Raw genomic sequence first — 14,686 nt, 5'->3', positions numbered from 1 at the left:
TAAAATGTATCAACCTCGTAAAAAATAAGTCGTAATTAAACCTCAGTGAACAAAACGTCGGTTTCTTCGACCGCGACCAATTGAAGATAAGTTCGAGATAAACCATCTGACCCTCACAGAATCACCTACCTATTCTTAATTTTATAGTGTATAGCTGTCAACATCACGCGTTCGGAGCGGTAGTGAATCATTCTTAAGTAACTGTAGGTATAACATTGTATTGCAAGTAACAATCACAGGTACTTACCTACAATAATTGTGTTCTATTCAGTGTAGGAAGTGTGGTAAACAGTGATTGAAACAGTAGTTTTGCATTTGAACTAGATCGACTTGTATTGTTTACAGTTGTATATTGATCATTGTATTTGAAAACCGGTTGCAAGGGGCACGTACGTAAACAAACTATTATGATATAAATTGTTATGTGACTTGGTTTGTGGGAGAACTTGACGGATATTGAAGGTAAGTGGTTTATTATTGTATCATTGCTCACTAATTTCATCCAACTCATGTTTTAGGTACCTAAGTACCTATTTCATTTGTCAAAGTCTATGCAAACCGGGCAAGTGCGAGTCGGACTCGCGCACGAAGGATTCCGTACCATAATGCAAAAAAAGGCAAAAAAAAACGGTCACCCATCCAAGTACTGACCCCGCCCGACGTTGCTTAACTTCGGTCAAACCACCAGTGGCGGCGCGTCCATAAAAGCCGATTCCCACCGACTTGCCTGTTTTTGGACGTTTGAGTAGAGTTGTAAAGGAAATATGTAAGCCAAATTAGCCCCGGCTTGCCTATGGATATGTTTGACGCGCCGCCACTGAGCCCCACTTAAATCTTTATTTTATTCTGTTTTTAGTACCTATTTTTTGTTATAGCGGCAACAGAAATACATCATCTGTGAAAATTTCAACTGTCTAACTATCACGGTTCGTGCGATACAGCCTGGTGACAGACGGACGGACGGACAGCAGAGTCTTAGTAATAGGGTCCCGTTTTACCCTTTGGGTACGGAACCCTAAAAATCGATATTAATACCAATAATATTTTTTTAGCTAAATATGCAAGGTAGGTATATAGTTAAGGCCATAATTAATGCATTGCAACTAAATCAATGTGCAAAAATTTTGTAAATAAAATTAATCGATTTGCAAGATTGGACCAAGAAACGTCAATAAACTTTATATCTTAGGTAATTTTTTGTAGGTAATAAAGAAATATCTAATGAGTAGGACATACAAATAAACAATATAATAGAAATACCTAAGATATATGCTGCCGGCTGGGTAAAGCTCGTTATACTTACGTAGACAGATATTGGGCAATTAAAAACAATAAGTCTTCTAGTTCGATGAATCATTAGCAATAGATTAGAAATAACCATTGTGACCGACTTGGCTCCCTCCGCTGAATACGTAATTATACTCGGGTTTCCTATAAGATACTTAACGACTGTTTAGAAAGTAAATGCTACCTATCTCTAAAATACTTCTATGAAAGTTTCTTGCAGTTGCCAATTATGTGAATCAATTTCAATTGCATAATATCGTCTTTTACAAGCTTTTATTTACTTTCACCTAACCGTTGTCTGTCGGTCTGTAATCAAATCTTGCCAGTTAAATTTGATCCACGTCCCGGTTTGCGATTGAGCTGAAATTTTGCATACATACGTAAGTCGGGTGACAATGCAATATTATGGTGTCATTGAGCTGATCTGATGATGGAGACCGGAGGTGGCCATAGGAACTCTGTGATAAAACAACGAAACCTTATTGTGTTTGAGGTTTTTAGAATTGTCTCGATGAGTATTAGTTGCCTGTGGGAAGAAAAGTAGTCAGCGATAAAAGCTTGTACCAAAAATGAAATTTTTGCCAAAAACTTATTTATTAGAATTTCAAGCAATGAATAGCGAAGACTGAGATATTACTGGTTATATTGTTACGTTGAGTTAGAAAACCGGTACCCTTACCAAGAGTTTGACACAATTGACACTGACATACTTATATACCTACCTATTCGCTAGCTCCTACGTAAACTAACTCACAATGCATTTCCCTCTTACTAACAGCGGCGCAAGAGAGATGCATTGCGTTTGAGTTAACGCAGTCGCTAGCGTTTAAGGACGCGGAAAGCTCTAGTGCAACTTGGACCATGGTATCCATCCAATGTGTAACGTTGATTTTGCCTCTGATGATTCGTCTATAGTAGGTAGTGATTTTTGGAAGTAGCTACCGACCAGAGGCTACCTTGTTGTTTTCTACATACACCTGTTTTTTTTCAGGAGATGTACATCCGACTAATATTGCTGGCCCTGTTCGGAGCAGTGGTCTGCGACCACCATAGCAGGACCAACCAGCTTCCAGACCGCTCTACTATAGTGCATCTATTTGAATGGAAGTACAAAGATATAGCGGATGAGTGCGAGCGGTTCCTCGCTCCGAAGGGGTTTGGAGGTGTTCAGGTATACCTACCTGAGTTTGTATGAAACATTTCTCGTTACCAATACTTGATCGATAGCCAACCTCGATTTAGGAGTGAGTTCTCTGGTATGAACATGAGCCTACTAAATATTCCGGTATGGGTTTGGTATAAGGTCGGGTCTTCAGTGCGAAACGAAGGTGCGCAAAATTTGAAGACTGTAGGTACCTTATTAGTCTGGTGTGGTTTCTCAAGTACGTAGTTACGTAATTTTGGGAGAATTTCGTTCAACAGGATGCGTCTCACAGGAGTTTTCTGGTTAAAACATGATGATCATCTTCCTCGCGTTATTACGGAATTTTCTCACGGCTCCTGGGAGCCTGGGGACCGCTAGGCAACCGATGTTTTTCTACACAGAAAAGCGACTGGTAAATATGTAATGATAATTCGTACATTAAGTTCCGAAAAACTCCGGTTCGTAAGCCGGAGTTTGAACTCGCAACTTCCGGATTGAAAGTCGCACGCTCTTACCGCTAGGCCACCAGCGCTTCTGGTTAAAACATGATAGGTATTCGTAAATTGTGGACTTCCAGATATCACCGCCGTCTGAGAACCTGATCATACATCTGGACAACGGCAAGAGGACTTGGTATGAACGCTACCAAGTGATGTCCTATAAGCTTACGACTCGCTCCGGCAACGTTGAGGATTTCCTCAACATGACTCGCAGATGCAATAAAGTGGGAGTAAGGTACAGCTTCAATACAAGTATATTACGAAGGTTTAATGAAGAAGCTTCAAACAGCTGATGTCCCGAACAACATCATCATACTATTAGAGAATTACCTGATTGATCGCAAAACCTACGGACGCTTCAGAACTACCAGCGGTGACGAGAAACCTGTGTCAATAGACTACTAGATGTGAACTATACATCAATAACATAGTTAGACAAAGACGAGTAGGTAGTCTATCTCGCCGCGAGATACTGTCACGCCAATCGTGTGCTAAGGCCTACCTACAGTTTTTTTTAAATTCGAAATAGCGCAATCATGGGCTTTTGCGAGGTACACATCAGCTCACAGAGCCACTATTAGTATATTGTCATTTTCTGTAAATCCCACAGAATTTACGCTGACGTGGTAGTAAACCACATGACAGGCGACAACCCGAACAACGTGGGCACAGCGGGCAGCACGGCCGACTTTAAGAATTACTCATATCCCGCTGTTCCGTACAGAAGGGAGCATTTCCATTACCCGTATTGTTCTGTTGAGGATTACAATGATGCTTCGCAGGTGAGTCAGTAATTCCATAGAGAAAAATATAGTAAGAATAGAGTGCTCACTCCATATACATATCAGTTTTGGTACCAAAACGTCTATTATTTTCGCTGTCGACATCTAGCATCGAGTAGCTGAATTATCAGTACCGCTACTTGATACTAGATATCTCTAGTGTCGCGACTCACAAAAATTGTATTGAACAACAATTTACAACTAATATTAAAAGCAGAAGGCATTGAAAATAGAGTTCCGGTTAATCCGGTTATAATATTAGCTGAAAATTGTTGATTGTTGAGCATTAGATTATTCGGTCGTCGGGCAGTACTGCCAAATACCGCTACCTGACGCTAGATGTCGACTATGAAATAACCCACATTTTATTAAGTAAACTGATGTAGGTAAGTATGGAGTTATCACTCTCTCTTTACCTATATATATTACTCTATGCTCAGAGTAATTAACAACGGAGACGCCAAGTCTAAAATTTTCGGTACAAAATAGTCTGCCGTTTTTTGCGGGGGAGGGGCACATCAAATGTATAGTTACGTCATGTCAGATAAACCTCAGTCCATACATATGGTTGACATGTGGTTGACCATTGGCCGCCTATTTTCGACAGAGGGGAACGCCTGTTAATGGCGGCTCCATTGTTAATTACTCCGAGACTCTATGCTACTATTACCTACCTTACCTACCCTACTTAGTTCCATATTTTTATACCTAATAATGTAGGTACCTACAAATAAGCACGTCCTGATACCGCCCGATTGCGATATGATACTTAATGAGATTTAAAATTGCACAACAAGTATTATTTTAATGTATGAATCAGTCTTTCTGCCGTCAAGCGATTAATGAGACAGCTAAGTAGGTACCTACACCGTCTGACCACAATAACGGTACAGTCAGGCGTGGCTCACTCCGCGAATTCGTCATCCGTTCTACACCAATTTTGGTGGCTAGCCATAAGCCGCGCGTGGCGCTGTCGCCACCTAGCGGCCATATCTGTCCATATCTGTCTTTCTGTACCTAGTACTATTATTTATTCTGTCGTACAGTCAGCAAAAGTAACGCATGAAACAACGCACTAAAAATACTAATAAAAACTTACAAAGAGTGACAATAGTTAGCGTAATCAAAATAATGCAATTTGTGCAAAACTAAGTTATTTATATACGTACCTACAGGTCCGCAATTGTCAACTGGTAGGGCTCAAAGACCTGAACCAAACAATACCGTACGTTCAAAGAAGGATTAGACGGTTCTTTAATCGACTTATCCACTACGGTGTCGCCGGTTTAAGGTAGTACTAGCGATAAATAGCCTATTCGACTCGTCAAATTGATGTTTAAGCGTCACTTGCACCATCCCACTAGCCGGGGTTAACCGGTCAAACCGTTAACCCAATGTCAAATTGTAACCATGGTAACTCCAGTTTTAACCGATTAATCCCGGATTAGTGAATGGTGCAAGTGGCCCTTACACGTCATTCCACTTAGTCCACTTACCCGGGGTTAATCGGTCAAACCGTTAACCTAATGTCAAATTGTAACCATGGTAACTCCAGGGTTTAACCGATTAATCCCGGATTAGCGAATGGTGCAAGTGGTCCTGAGTATCCACTGATATGAATATGACACAAAGCTAATCTACTGCGTTGAGCGAATACCTACAATTTTTCTCCTTTTTGAAGTCGGTTAAATACAGAATAGTCCGCAGCAGATCAACTATCTCAGTGTTTTTCATTTTAGACGCAATACGTTCAACGCCAACCAATAATAATACGTTAACTTTTCTGATAATATTCAAAAGTAGAAATTTGTAGCTGCGTCACAAAATGTTATTCGAGCGAGTCGAATAGGCAACTAGATTACTTACTTGTATTGTTGTTTTGTTTCGTGTTTTGTGCTAATATTTTCTTAAAAACAAAATGCTGTGTGTATGGTTTGGTTTGCAATGGCTTCGCTGTAGGCTGCTGCACTATTATCTTCTTTTCTCTTGTTCTTACATTTTTATGTCGCTTTCTTCACACTACCATACTTAGCACACCAACTGGAAATAATAATATCTTTATTTTACTAGTCTGTGCGGAAAGAGAAAAGTGTATGGGACACAATACCAGGGGTGCGAAACTCCTGAGATCGGCCAAACTCGGCTCCGCTCGGTTCAGCATTGCTCCGATCAATTATTTTATTAGGGTTGGCACCACTTGACTTCCTTTTGCGTGCACGACCACAGATAACACTTCACCCTCTTCTCCTTTCTTTTTTTTCTTCTTTCTTTTTTTTCACTTCACTTCACTTCACTTGAATTTTGACAACTCTAAATAGCCGAAATGGATAGTGCCATATAGAAAGGGATAGCAAGATTCGACCCTGAACCGCTGTCAAACTTCGGTATTGTAGGAAGTTTCCTTTCTGTACGATAGTACTATTATTTATTCTGTGACAATACATTCTTCAACTCTTCTCTTTCCGCACAGACTACCCTATCTAAACTTTCTAGGTGAGGTATTGTAACCTAGTCGGCTTAAAGGATCTGAACCACGCACTTCCTTACGTTGTTGAAAAACTATCTTCGTTCCTCAATCACCTCATTTCTCTTGGTGTGGCGGGATTCAGGTTGGTTTTTATCATTTTTCATATTTTATTGCACGTTCTCTGGTATGCTAAAAAAATTACGTATTGGTAGGTACTAGTTATTTAAGCTGAATGTAGAACAAAATTTCATTATACATAGTTGTATAAAAGTAAAGAGCTAATGTAGATGGCTCCTTATATTATGTGGTAATAATTGAGTTACCACAAAACATATGACGTCGACTGACGTCGTACTAGCACCATCTTTGTCCGTCAAACAGGGCATGATTATTCTTTAGATTAATTAGTTTAGATTAGAGACTTATCTCATACAATCATTGAATTTGACTTAGGACGCATAGTTGACTGAAGACCTTAACTAACTTATTTATATTTACATAAACTTCACGTCTTTTTTTGCTTTCGTTAACAAAACATAAAATAGGTAAATCTTTAATAATTATCGCACCTTCCTTTATAGAACAGATAGCACATTTATTCACCTGCGAATTTCAGCACAATACGCCTTTGTTCCATTACTTCCATTCAAAATTGCTTACAGAGTCGACGCGGCCAAGCATATGTGGCCGAACGATTTAAAGGAAATATACAAAAGACTGCACAATTTGAATACCGATTTCGGATTCGAGCGTGATTCGAAACCGTACATTTTTCAAGAGGTTATATATTATGGCAACGAAGCCATTCAACCGAATGAGTACACTAGTTTGGGTGACGTCACTGAGTTCAGAGTAAGTATTTGAAACCTTTCAACGACATTGGTATTGTATGATATGAATACTAATCTATTTAAATCGAACTATTAGGTACGTATTCAAAATGGCAACTACTTTCTTTCCATACAAGCTTATTTCACAGAACTCTGACGTAGCAACTTCTTTAATGTATTAGGTATTCAATTGTTCAAGTTAATCGCGTATTTAAGTTCAAGTTGATAAACAAGACCCAAGTGCGGGTAGTTCGATAAACTCTAGCTCTAAGATGTTGATGTCAACTTTAGCCAGTCTTCTCCGAGACCACGGGGACAACGCCGTACTAGAAACGTCGGAGGTAAAACTTAAAACTTAAATACGCGATTAAGTCCCGTTACACAATTTAATATTGAGTAAAAATCGTGAAGTCGTTGGTAAGTATAATAGAAAAACATTACACATTTTCCAGTAGCATTCGAATAAATAAATGTCTATAATGTGTAAGGCCAAGGGATGGCGCCTCGACTGTCGTTAACAGATTTTACGATAACGGAGTGTTGTATAAAATACAATAGGCAAGTTTATTAGTCCATGAAATCTAAGTATCATTGGACTAAAGGGAAATCACTATTTAACAACAACATCGTTAAGAAACACCTTTTGATAACGGCATCAATGTGCCCTAGTGGAGGTCTTTGATATGTTAGGTATTTGATCTTAATGCACCTGAACCCGGGCTTGATTAATTTGTGATTTAAAAAAATGTATCAATAGAGCAACTTGTATTGCACCGACGCCGACGGTCCATTTGCCATTCAATGAGCCGGTATATAAAATTATAACGTATTATGACCTAATATACATATGGAAGTCTCTGTTCTTCCTGAGACCCAGGGGTAATTGTTTTGTTTTTGAATTTGGAATCCTTAGTACCTCAGCGTACGAGACGTAGGCGTAAGCGTCGCGTAATAAGGCTTACGCCACGCTTACGCCTACGCCTCGTGTGCTAAGGGCTTTAGTTGCATAATAAAAGTTCAAAATAAATTATGGAATACGTACAAAGATTTAGTACCTACGTATGGTCTTAGGAGGCTATAACGCGGCTCCTAGGTATATTGACAATGGGGAGTTGATTTATGCTCAAATTATTCATTGGAATAAATATACCTAGCCAAAACGTAGGTACCGCTTTGATTTTCCATCCCTTACATGGCTCCCTGCTTCAGCTGCCATAAATGCGGTCGCAGATGCCGGTCCCGCATTGGCTTATACAGCCACGAGAGACGTTCCTCGCTTACAGACGCTGCATAAATCATCAGTCAAGATGTTAAAGGAATGATGTGATATCAATACAATAGTTACTAATGGAACTTTCACAGGTAGGCTCAGAACTGAAGAACTGCTTCCGCGGCCAAAACCCGCTGAAATGGCTAGTGTCCTGGGGCCCACAGTGGGGCTTGTCACCCAGTGACACGGCATTGGTGTTTATAGACAATCACGACACACAACGGAGCAATGATGTGCTGACTTACAAGGAATCAAGGGCTTATAAGGTACATAAGTACATCAACATCATAATATTGAAGAGCATGGCTCTTGTCGGTGGAGTATGCGCCAGTTTTCGCGGTCCTCGGCTAGGTTCTTTGGGTCCAGTGGTGGTAGCTGCGAAATTACATGGAGAAATTTTGAATGAATTCATTAATAAAGTCGCCATGCACTTTTGGAGCTGATGGTACCTACATTTTCGTAGAAAAGTGGAAGTGAACATAAGATGTAGGTTTAAAAGATTTCCGGATTCTGAGAAATTGTAGGTTTTTAGAAAGATTACTAGGGAGTAAAATGAATAGTACCTGCCTACTCACGATTCTGGGAATACTTCACGGTTATTATTTAATTAGGTGTTTGCTATAGCCCAAACCCTCTCGCGCATGAGAGGAGGCCTGTGCTCAGCTGTGGGACGTAAATAGGCTGGAATGATGATGATGATGAGGTGTTTGCAGAATGGAGTGTGAGAGCGTTTCCATACTCCGATAATGGATGTCTAAAGTTTTAAAGTTTTGGCTGTTCGCATATTATGGCAATTCCAGGTGCATGCTCTTATATACTAGGTATTTCAGCTTAGGTTCTATCAAGCTAGCAGTATCATAGATTGCCATCGTCACTGTAAGCCAATGGAGATTATAAAATGATACATTTTTGTTTTTTATTAGGCAGCAATAGCGTTTATGCTGGCACATCCTTACGGTGAACCTCGTGTGATGAGCAGCTACTTTTTCGACTCCAGCGACCAGGGGCCTCCTGATGACTCCAATGAGAACATTGTTTCTCCCAGCATCAATAGCGTGAGTAGAATTTTATGTTCTTGCTTGTCGTAACCTCATGGCTGAGGGACGTGACAATTGCAGACACTTCACCAGTGCTCTCCAAGCCGGCGTCTTGGGCCAAGTGCGTGCTAGCCTGCAATGTGGCGTTTGTCTCTGACGTTATTCTGTCCGTCAAACGCGTGACCATCGTCCATCCCTACGCTTCATTGCCATGCGGCCAGTAATTATCAGCTTATCCAGGCTATCATAGCCCTGTCCTGCTCAGATAGCAGGATTCGTCGTTATGGATATCGTAAGCTGTATAAAATTCTGCATGCTCTAAGTAGTTCACCCGTTCCTAATCCTTTAAATCACCGATGCAAATAGATGAACCAATTTGAGAACCGAAAAAAGTAGGTAGGTATTCTTTTTTTTCGACTAGAGGATGACTCACATTAGACCGGGCCGGGTCCGGGCCGGAGCTTCCGGCGCTTACTTTTCTATGGCAGATGACCGGTGGTCACGTGATGCTTTCCGTAGAAAACGAAGCGCCGGAAGCTCCGGCCAGTTCTAACGTGAGTCATCCTTTACTCGCTTTTGCTCGGTTTGAAAAAGCACCTCGGATGTTCTACAATCTATACCATTGTTGATTTAGGTACCTCTGCAATCCAACTTTTCAAATCGGTGAAACAGTCTTTAATATCAAACTGCTTTCTTACTAATCCAGGATGATACCTGCGGCAACGGCTGGGTGTGTGAGCACCGCTGGCGACAGATCTACCAGATGGTGGCCTTCAGGAACGCCGTAAAAGACACACAGATCCAAAACTGGTGGGATAACGGGAACAACCAGATCGCTTTTAGCAGGGGGAACAGAGGATTCATCGCTTTTAATGTGGAAGGAAAGGATTTGAATCAGACTTTACAAGTAAGTTGTCAATATCTTTGAGTTGCTAATAGTTTAGTTAGACTCTATGCTAGCACGGTTGGCGACAGATCTACCAGATGGTAGCCTTCAGGAACGCCGTAAAAGACACACAGAGCTAGAACTGGTGGGATAACGGGAACAACCAGATCGCATTCAGCAGGGGAAACAAAGGTTTTATCGCATTTAATGTGGAAGGAAAGGATTTGAATCAGACTTTACAAGTGTGTTGTCAATATCTTAAACTTGACGTTAAAAAAAAACAATGCGGTCTTGTGCCCGTTGTTCCGAACGTTATTTGAGCAACTAGACCGACGTGTGTAAATCAAAATAGTTACTATTAAATATGTACGAAGCTACCCGTGCAATAGGGAAACTATGGTCAATATTAATTTATATCTGAAAAAGGATGTGGCAAAATATGATGCCTGACACCCACATCCTGACTCTCCTCTTCTCTCTGACTGGCCTCTTGAATTGTTTTTGTAGACTGGTCTGCCTGCTGGTGAATACTGTGACGTCATCACAGGAAAGAGACAGGGCAGCGAATGTTCCGGCAAGAAGGTGACAGTAGACAACAATGGTAACGCCCTAATATATGTAGCGGCGAATGGCGAGGATATGCACTTGGCTATACATGTTGGGAAAGAGGTGAGAATCTACCCAGGCCATCGTTTACGAGTTATTTACGAAAAATTATAAAAAGGGACCTTTAACTCCCCTCTACCCGTCAGCTTCACTTCTACCCTCCGGTACTTTTAGTATGCTGTTTAATACACCTTTCCCTACAGCCGGTAAAGGTTTATTTGACGTTCATAAGCGCATTGTAATATGCCTACTTGAATAAACTATTTTTTATCTTTATCTTTTACAACTATGCCAAAATACGCTTATACACGAATTATTTCCCCCGATTGGCAATATTTGGTTTTCGTTTAGTGTACTAATAGAGGCCGCTGTACGATTCTAGTCATTCTGGTTGTCAAAAGTTGTCGTCTGAATCCATCGCTTTTCATAAGAGCGGACGCCCGATACTTAAGAGCCCTTCAACGTGAACACTAGCGCCACAGCTAAATAATCGTGATTATTTAAATTTAACGAAATATATTGAAAAAAGGGGGCTGCTACGTACTCTATTGTGTATTTACGTACCTTTTGAATACTTACATCAAACTAGTTTTTATGTTGCTGGTTTCATCGATCTAGGAACTTAAATCAAAAACGGCCGTTTTAACTTTGGACGCATAAATTGACAAATCCAGCAACATAAAAACTAGTTTGATGTATTCAAAAGGTACTTAAATACACAATACAGTACGTATAGCGGCCCTCTTTTTTCAATATCTTTCGTTAAATTTAAATAATCACGATTATTTAGCTGTGGCGCTAGTGTGCACGTTGAAGGGCTCTGAATATGTATGGCGAGAACCGGGAATTCCCGGTTCTGGGACTAATCTTGTATAAAAATCGGTACCGGGGGTATACTCTACTTTTTAGGGAATGGTCCGAAAAAAAACATCATATTAAGTAGGTACTTATGAGTTTTATAAACCACTATTTTTTATTTTGTTTCAGTCTCAGTTGCTGTCATTGTGATTGCCTGTGATTGTAATCAAGTAATCAAACATCGTACCTAAAGTAAAACTGAATCGCGAGCCAAAATTGTGTGATAACAACTATGTATACCTACCAATAAAACACATTTGTAAACTTTATTATTTCGTTTTATTTATACAATAAGAGGCAGTAGGTACTATACTTACCTAACCATCTTAAATAAGTTATTACCTTAACATAAACATAAAATAACATTTAAATTCATTCTGTGTCCACATTAAGAATACGTTAGTCCGGGCCGGAGCTTACTTTATTTTATTTTATTGGGAATCCAAAAGCTTACAATAATACAGGATATAGGTAGATATTATAGTTGGTCAAACCAAATTTGTCAGTAAATAATAACAATAAAACTATACTCATCCTTTTCTTTTGGGTGCTAGTACTAGTTTAAGACAAATACATGATTTTCTCTGTCTATGTTTGAAATGAGACAGTCCTTTGACAAACTATATAATATATGACTAATATACATGAAACAGTTTCCACTAATGGAATAAGCTCAAAAGGAACTTTGAGGAGTGAAAATACGTGACGTTTAATCAATGACCTTTTATTTATGTAGACGGGTGACGTTCATAGTTGACAAAACTAAAATTTGATCCAACGATTTTGACATCTTGACAGGTTGGCGTCACCCATACGACTAACTAAATATAGGTTCCGGAACCTATATTTAATGGCTCACGATCGTGCGCCTGGTACCATATCTACCTCAATTTACTTACATCTATGCGTTTAATATGAGATTTCAGAAAACTATCTGTGGAAGGTTGGAAACCAAATATCAATAATCTCTATTTTGCTTAAAATATGGTACAAAAGATGGACTTCCAGCAACTGGCATGCAAAAACACAAATCCTAGCTATGCTATGCTACATCTATTAATGCTAATAAATCGAATATAATACGACCAACACATAACATGAAATTAAACCGATTCAATAAATTCAATTGCAACCATTTCATTTGAATTTGGACAAATCTCGCTTACCTTTAAAATATGATATTTTTATTACAGAAAATAGTTGAGGCACGGATATTGCCAAATGGAAATTGGTTAATTGCAAAAAAAAATTAACTGATTCCATTGCAGTCATTGTGCTACCAAAAGTTCCTACTTATGTACTGGGTTAAACAAGGTTGACGTGAAATATGTGTGAAATTAATACTGTTCGGTATGTGACAGGGGACGAGTGAAACTAACGGCGGCTGATATCACACTACCTTTATTCAAGTAAAGTGTTAACTTAAGTACGGGGTCGAGGCACCGAACCCACTATAGCTATGTATACATATACAACATCTCCCCCTAATAGTTTTACAATGCGTAGTTGATTTAACAATTAAGAACTACCACCTAAATTACATAATACAAAAGAACGGTTTATAATCGACCCTAGGGACAGGACGCAACGACATTTGTCCAGCCGTTCTACTCGGACTTACGGCTTCGAGTTGAGTCTCTGCATCTTGTGCACCTTCTGTGCCGTGGCTCTGTTCTCGTGCTTCGAAGAACTCGTCGTGATCCGCGTCAGCTGTCGCGGCCGGCGGCGCGACCTCCGCTGTCTGCAGGTCTCGTAGCGTCGTCGCAGTAGATGTCGGCGTGGTTCCGCTCCCCTCCACAGTGGGGGACTGTGGTGACTGTGGTGTGATCCCTGGAGGAGTCATCTCGGGTTCCTCACCGCATAGCTCAGACAGAGAAAGGTCAATTTCGTCACCCGATGTCGATTCAATGGAAGTATCTATAGTGCCACTATTGTTTTTGTTGTTTGTCACTGTCCCTCTAAAAGCTACCAATTGATTTTTATGTTTTTTTAATTGCAATGCAGTTACACTGTCTTGCACAATATATACAGTTTTACCCAATCTCTTAATTACTACACCCCTATTCCATGTAAATTTACTGTTACTTAAATATTTTTTAAACATAACTTTATCACCCGGCTTGAAACATTGCTTATTGGTGCCACCATATGCTTTAGTCTGCAAACACTGTTTATAATTTACAACGTCAGCGAGAGTGTCAGGTGAGGGCGGCGCGGCGGCGGCAGGTACATTAGGTACAATTAAATCCAGGCGCGAACGAAGTTTCCGCCCGAATACCAGCTGCGCAGGCGAAACGCCCGTAGTGGTATGAACTGAGTTTCTATAGTCGAATAGGTATTTTAATAAATTTTGATCGACTTCCTTCGCACTACTACTCAGTAAACATGCCCGTATACCTTTTTTTACCACCTTTACGAAGCTTTCCGCCTGCCCGTTACTGGCCGGGTTATAAGCGGGAGAAGTTATATGGGAAATCCCATTTACCGCACAAAAACGCGCCAACTCATTTGACGAGAAACAAGTGCCATTATCACTAACCAGAGTATGCATAAGACCGAATCTTGACATGAAGTCATATAATTTAGCTATAACTGCATTCGAAGTTGTATTGTTCAAAAAATACACTTCTACCCATTTAGAATAGGCGTCTACGACAACTAAGTACGACTTATAGTGAGGATGTTAAGTGCAAACACCTTTTTTTTCTTGATTAAAGCATGAAACTTGGCACAGTTGTTCCTTATATCAAATAAAGCCGATTTCGATCGGTAGCCCGAAGGAGCCCCCCCTCTGGGGCCCGAGAGGGGGGGTCAAAGTACCGCTCCGCCCGGCTTCATTCTTAAAATTCTAACAGGCCCCGTTAAGCTAATAGGTCATATTTGGTATCAATTTCGGATAAATCAATAATGTAGAATTCATTTCTGATATAAAAAAATTGCAATTTGTAGAAAAAAATTAAAAAAAAATTAAAAAATCTAATTTTTCAAGTGTAATATTTATTTTTTATTTAGTATCAAA

At 39.9% G+C, this 14,686-nt stretch overlaps 1 protein-coding gene across 2 annotated transcripts; it reads left to right on the top strand.

The window, feature by feature from the left end:
- The first annotated feature begins 286 nt into the window (after positions 1 to 286).
- On the top strand, positions 287 to 11,936 carry LOC134670399 (alpha-amylase 4N-like). Of its 2 annotated transcripts, none has more exons than XM_063528239.1 (11): positions 287 to 462; positions 2,279 to 2,458; positions 3,009 to 3,166; positions 3,542 to 3,713; positions 6,207 to 6,322; positions 6,843 to 7,032; positions 8,373 to 8,546; positions 9,204 to 9,335; positions 10,024 to 10,224; positions 10,711 to 10,872; positions 11,797 to 11,936. In XM_063528239.1, the coding sequence occupies exons 2-11, from the start codon at positions 2,282 to 2,284 to the stop codon at positions 11,815 to 11,817; spliced, it is 1,503 nt and encodes a 500-aa protein (XP_063384309.1). In that variant the 5' UTR covers positions 287 to 462; positions 2,279 to 2,281; the 3' UTR covers positions 11,818 to 11,936. The 2 variants fall into 2 exon arrangements, with proteins under 2 accessions (XP_063384309.1, XP_063384310.1); XM_063528240.1 differs by lacking the exon at positions 6,207 to 6,322 and adding an exon at positions 4,889 to 5,004.
- The last annotated feature ends 2,750 nt before the right edge of the window (positions 11,937 to 14,686 follow it).

This window comes from Cydia fagiglandana, chromosome 13 (genome assembly GCF_963556715.1).
Source record: "Cydia fagiglandana chromosome 13, ilCydFagi1.1, whole genome shotgun sequence".
In the NCBI taxonomy this organism is placed as follows: Eukaryota; Metazoa; Arthropoda; class Insecta; order Lepidoptera; family Tortricidae; genus Cydia; species Cydia fagiglandana.
This window is presented reverse-complemented; position numbering and strand designations above follow the sequence as displayed.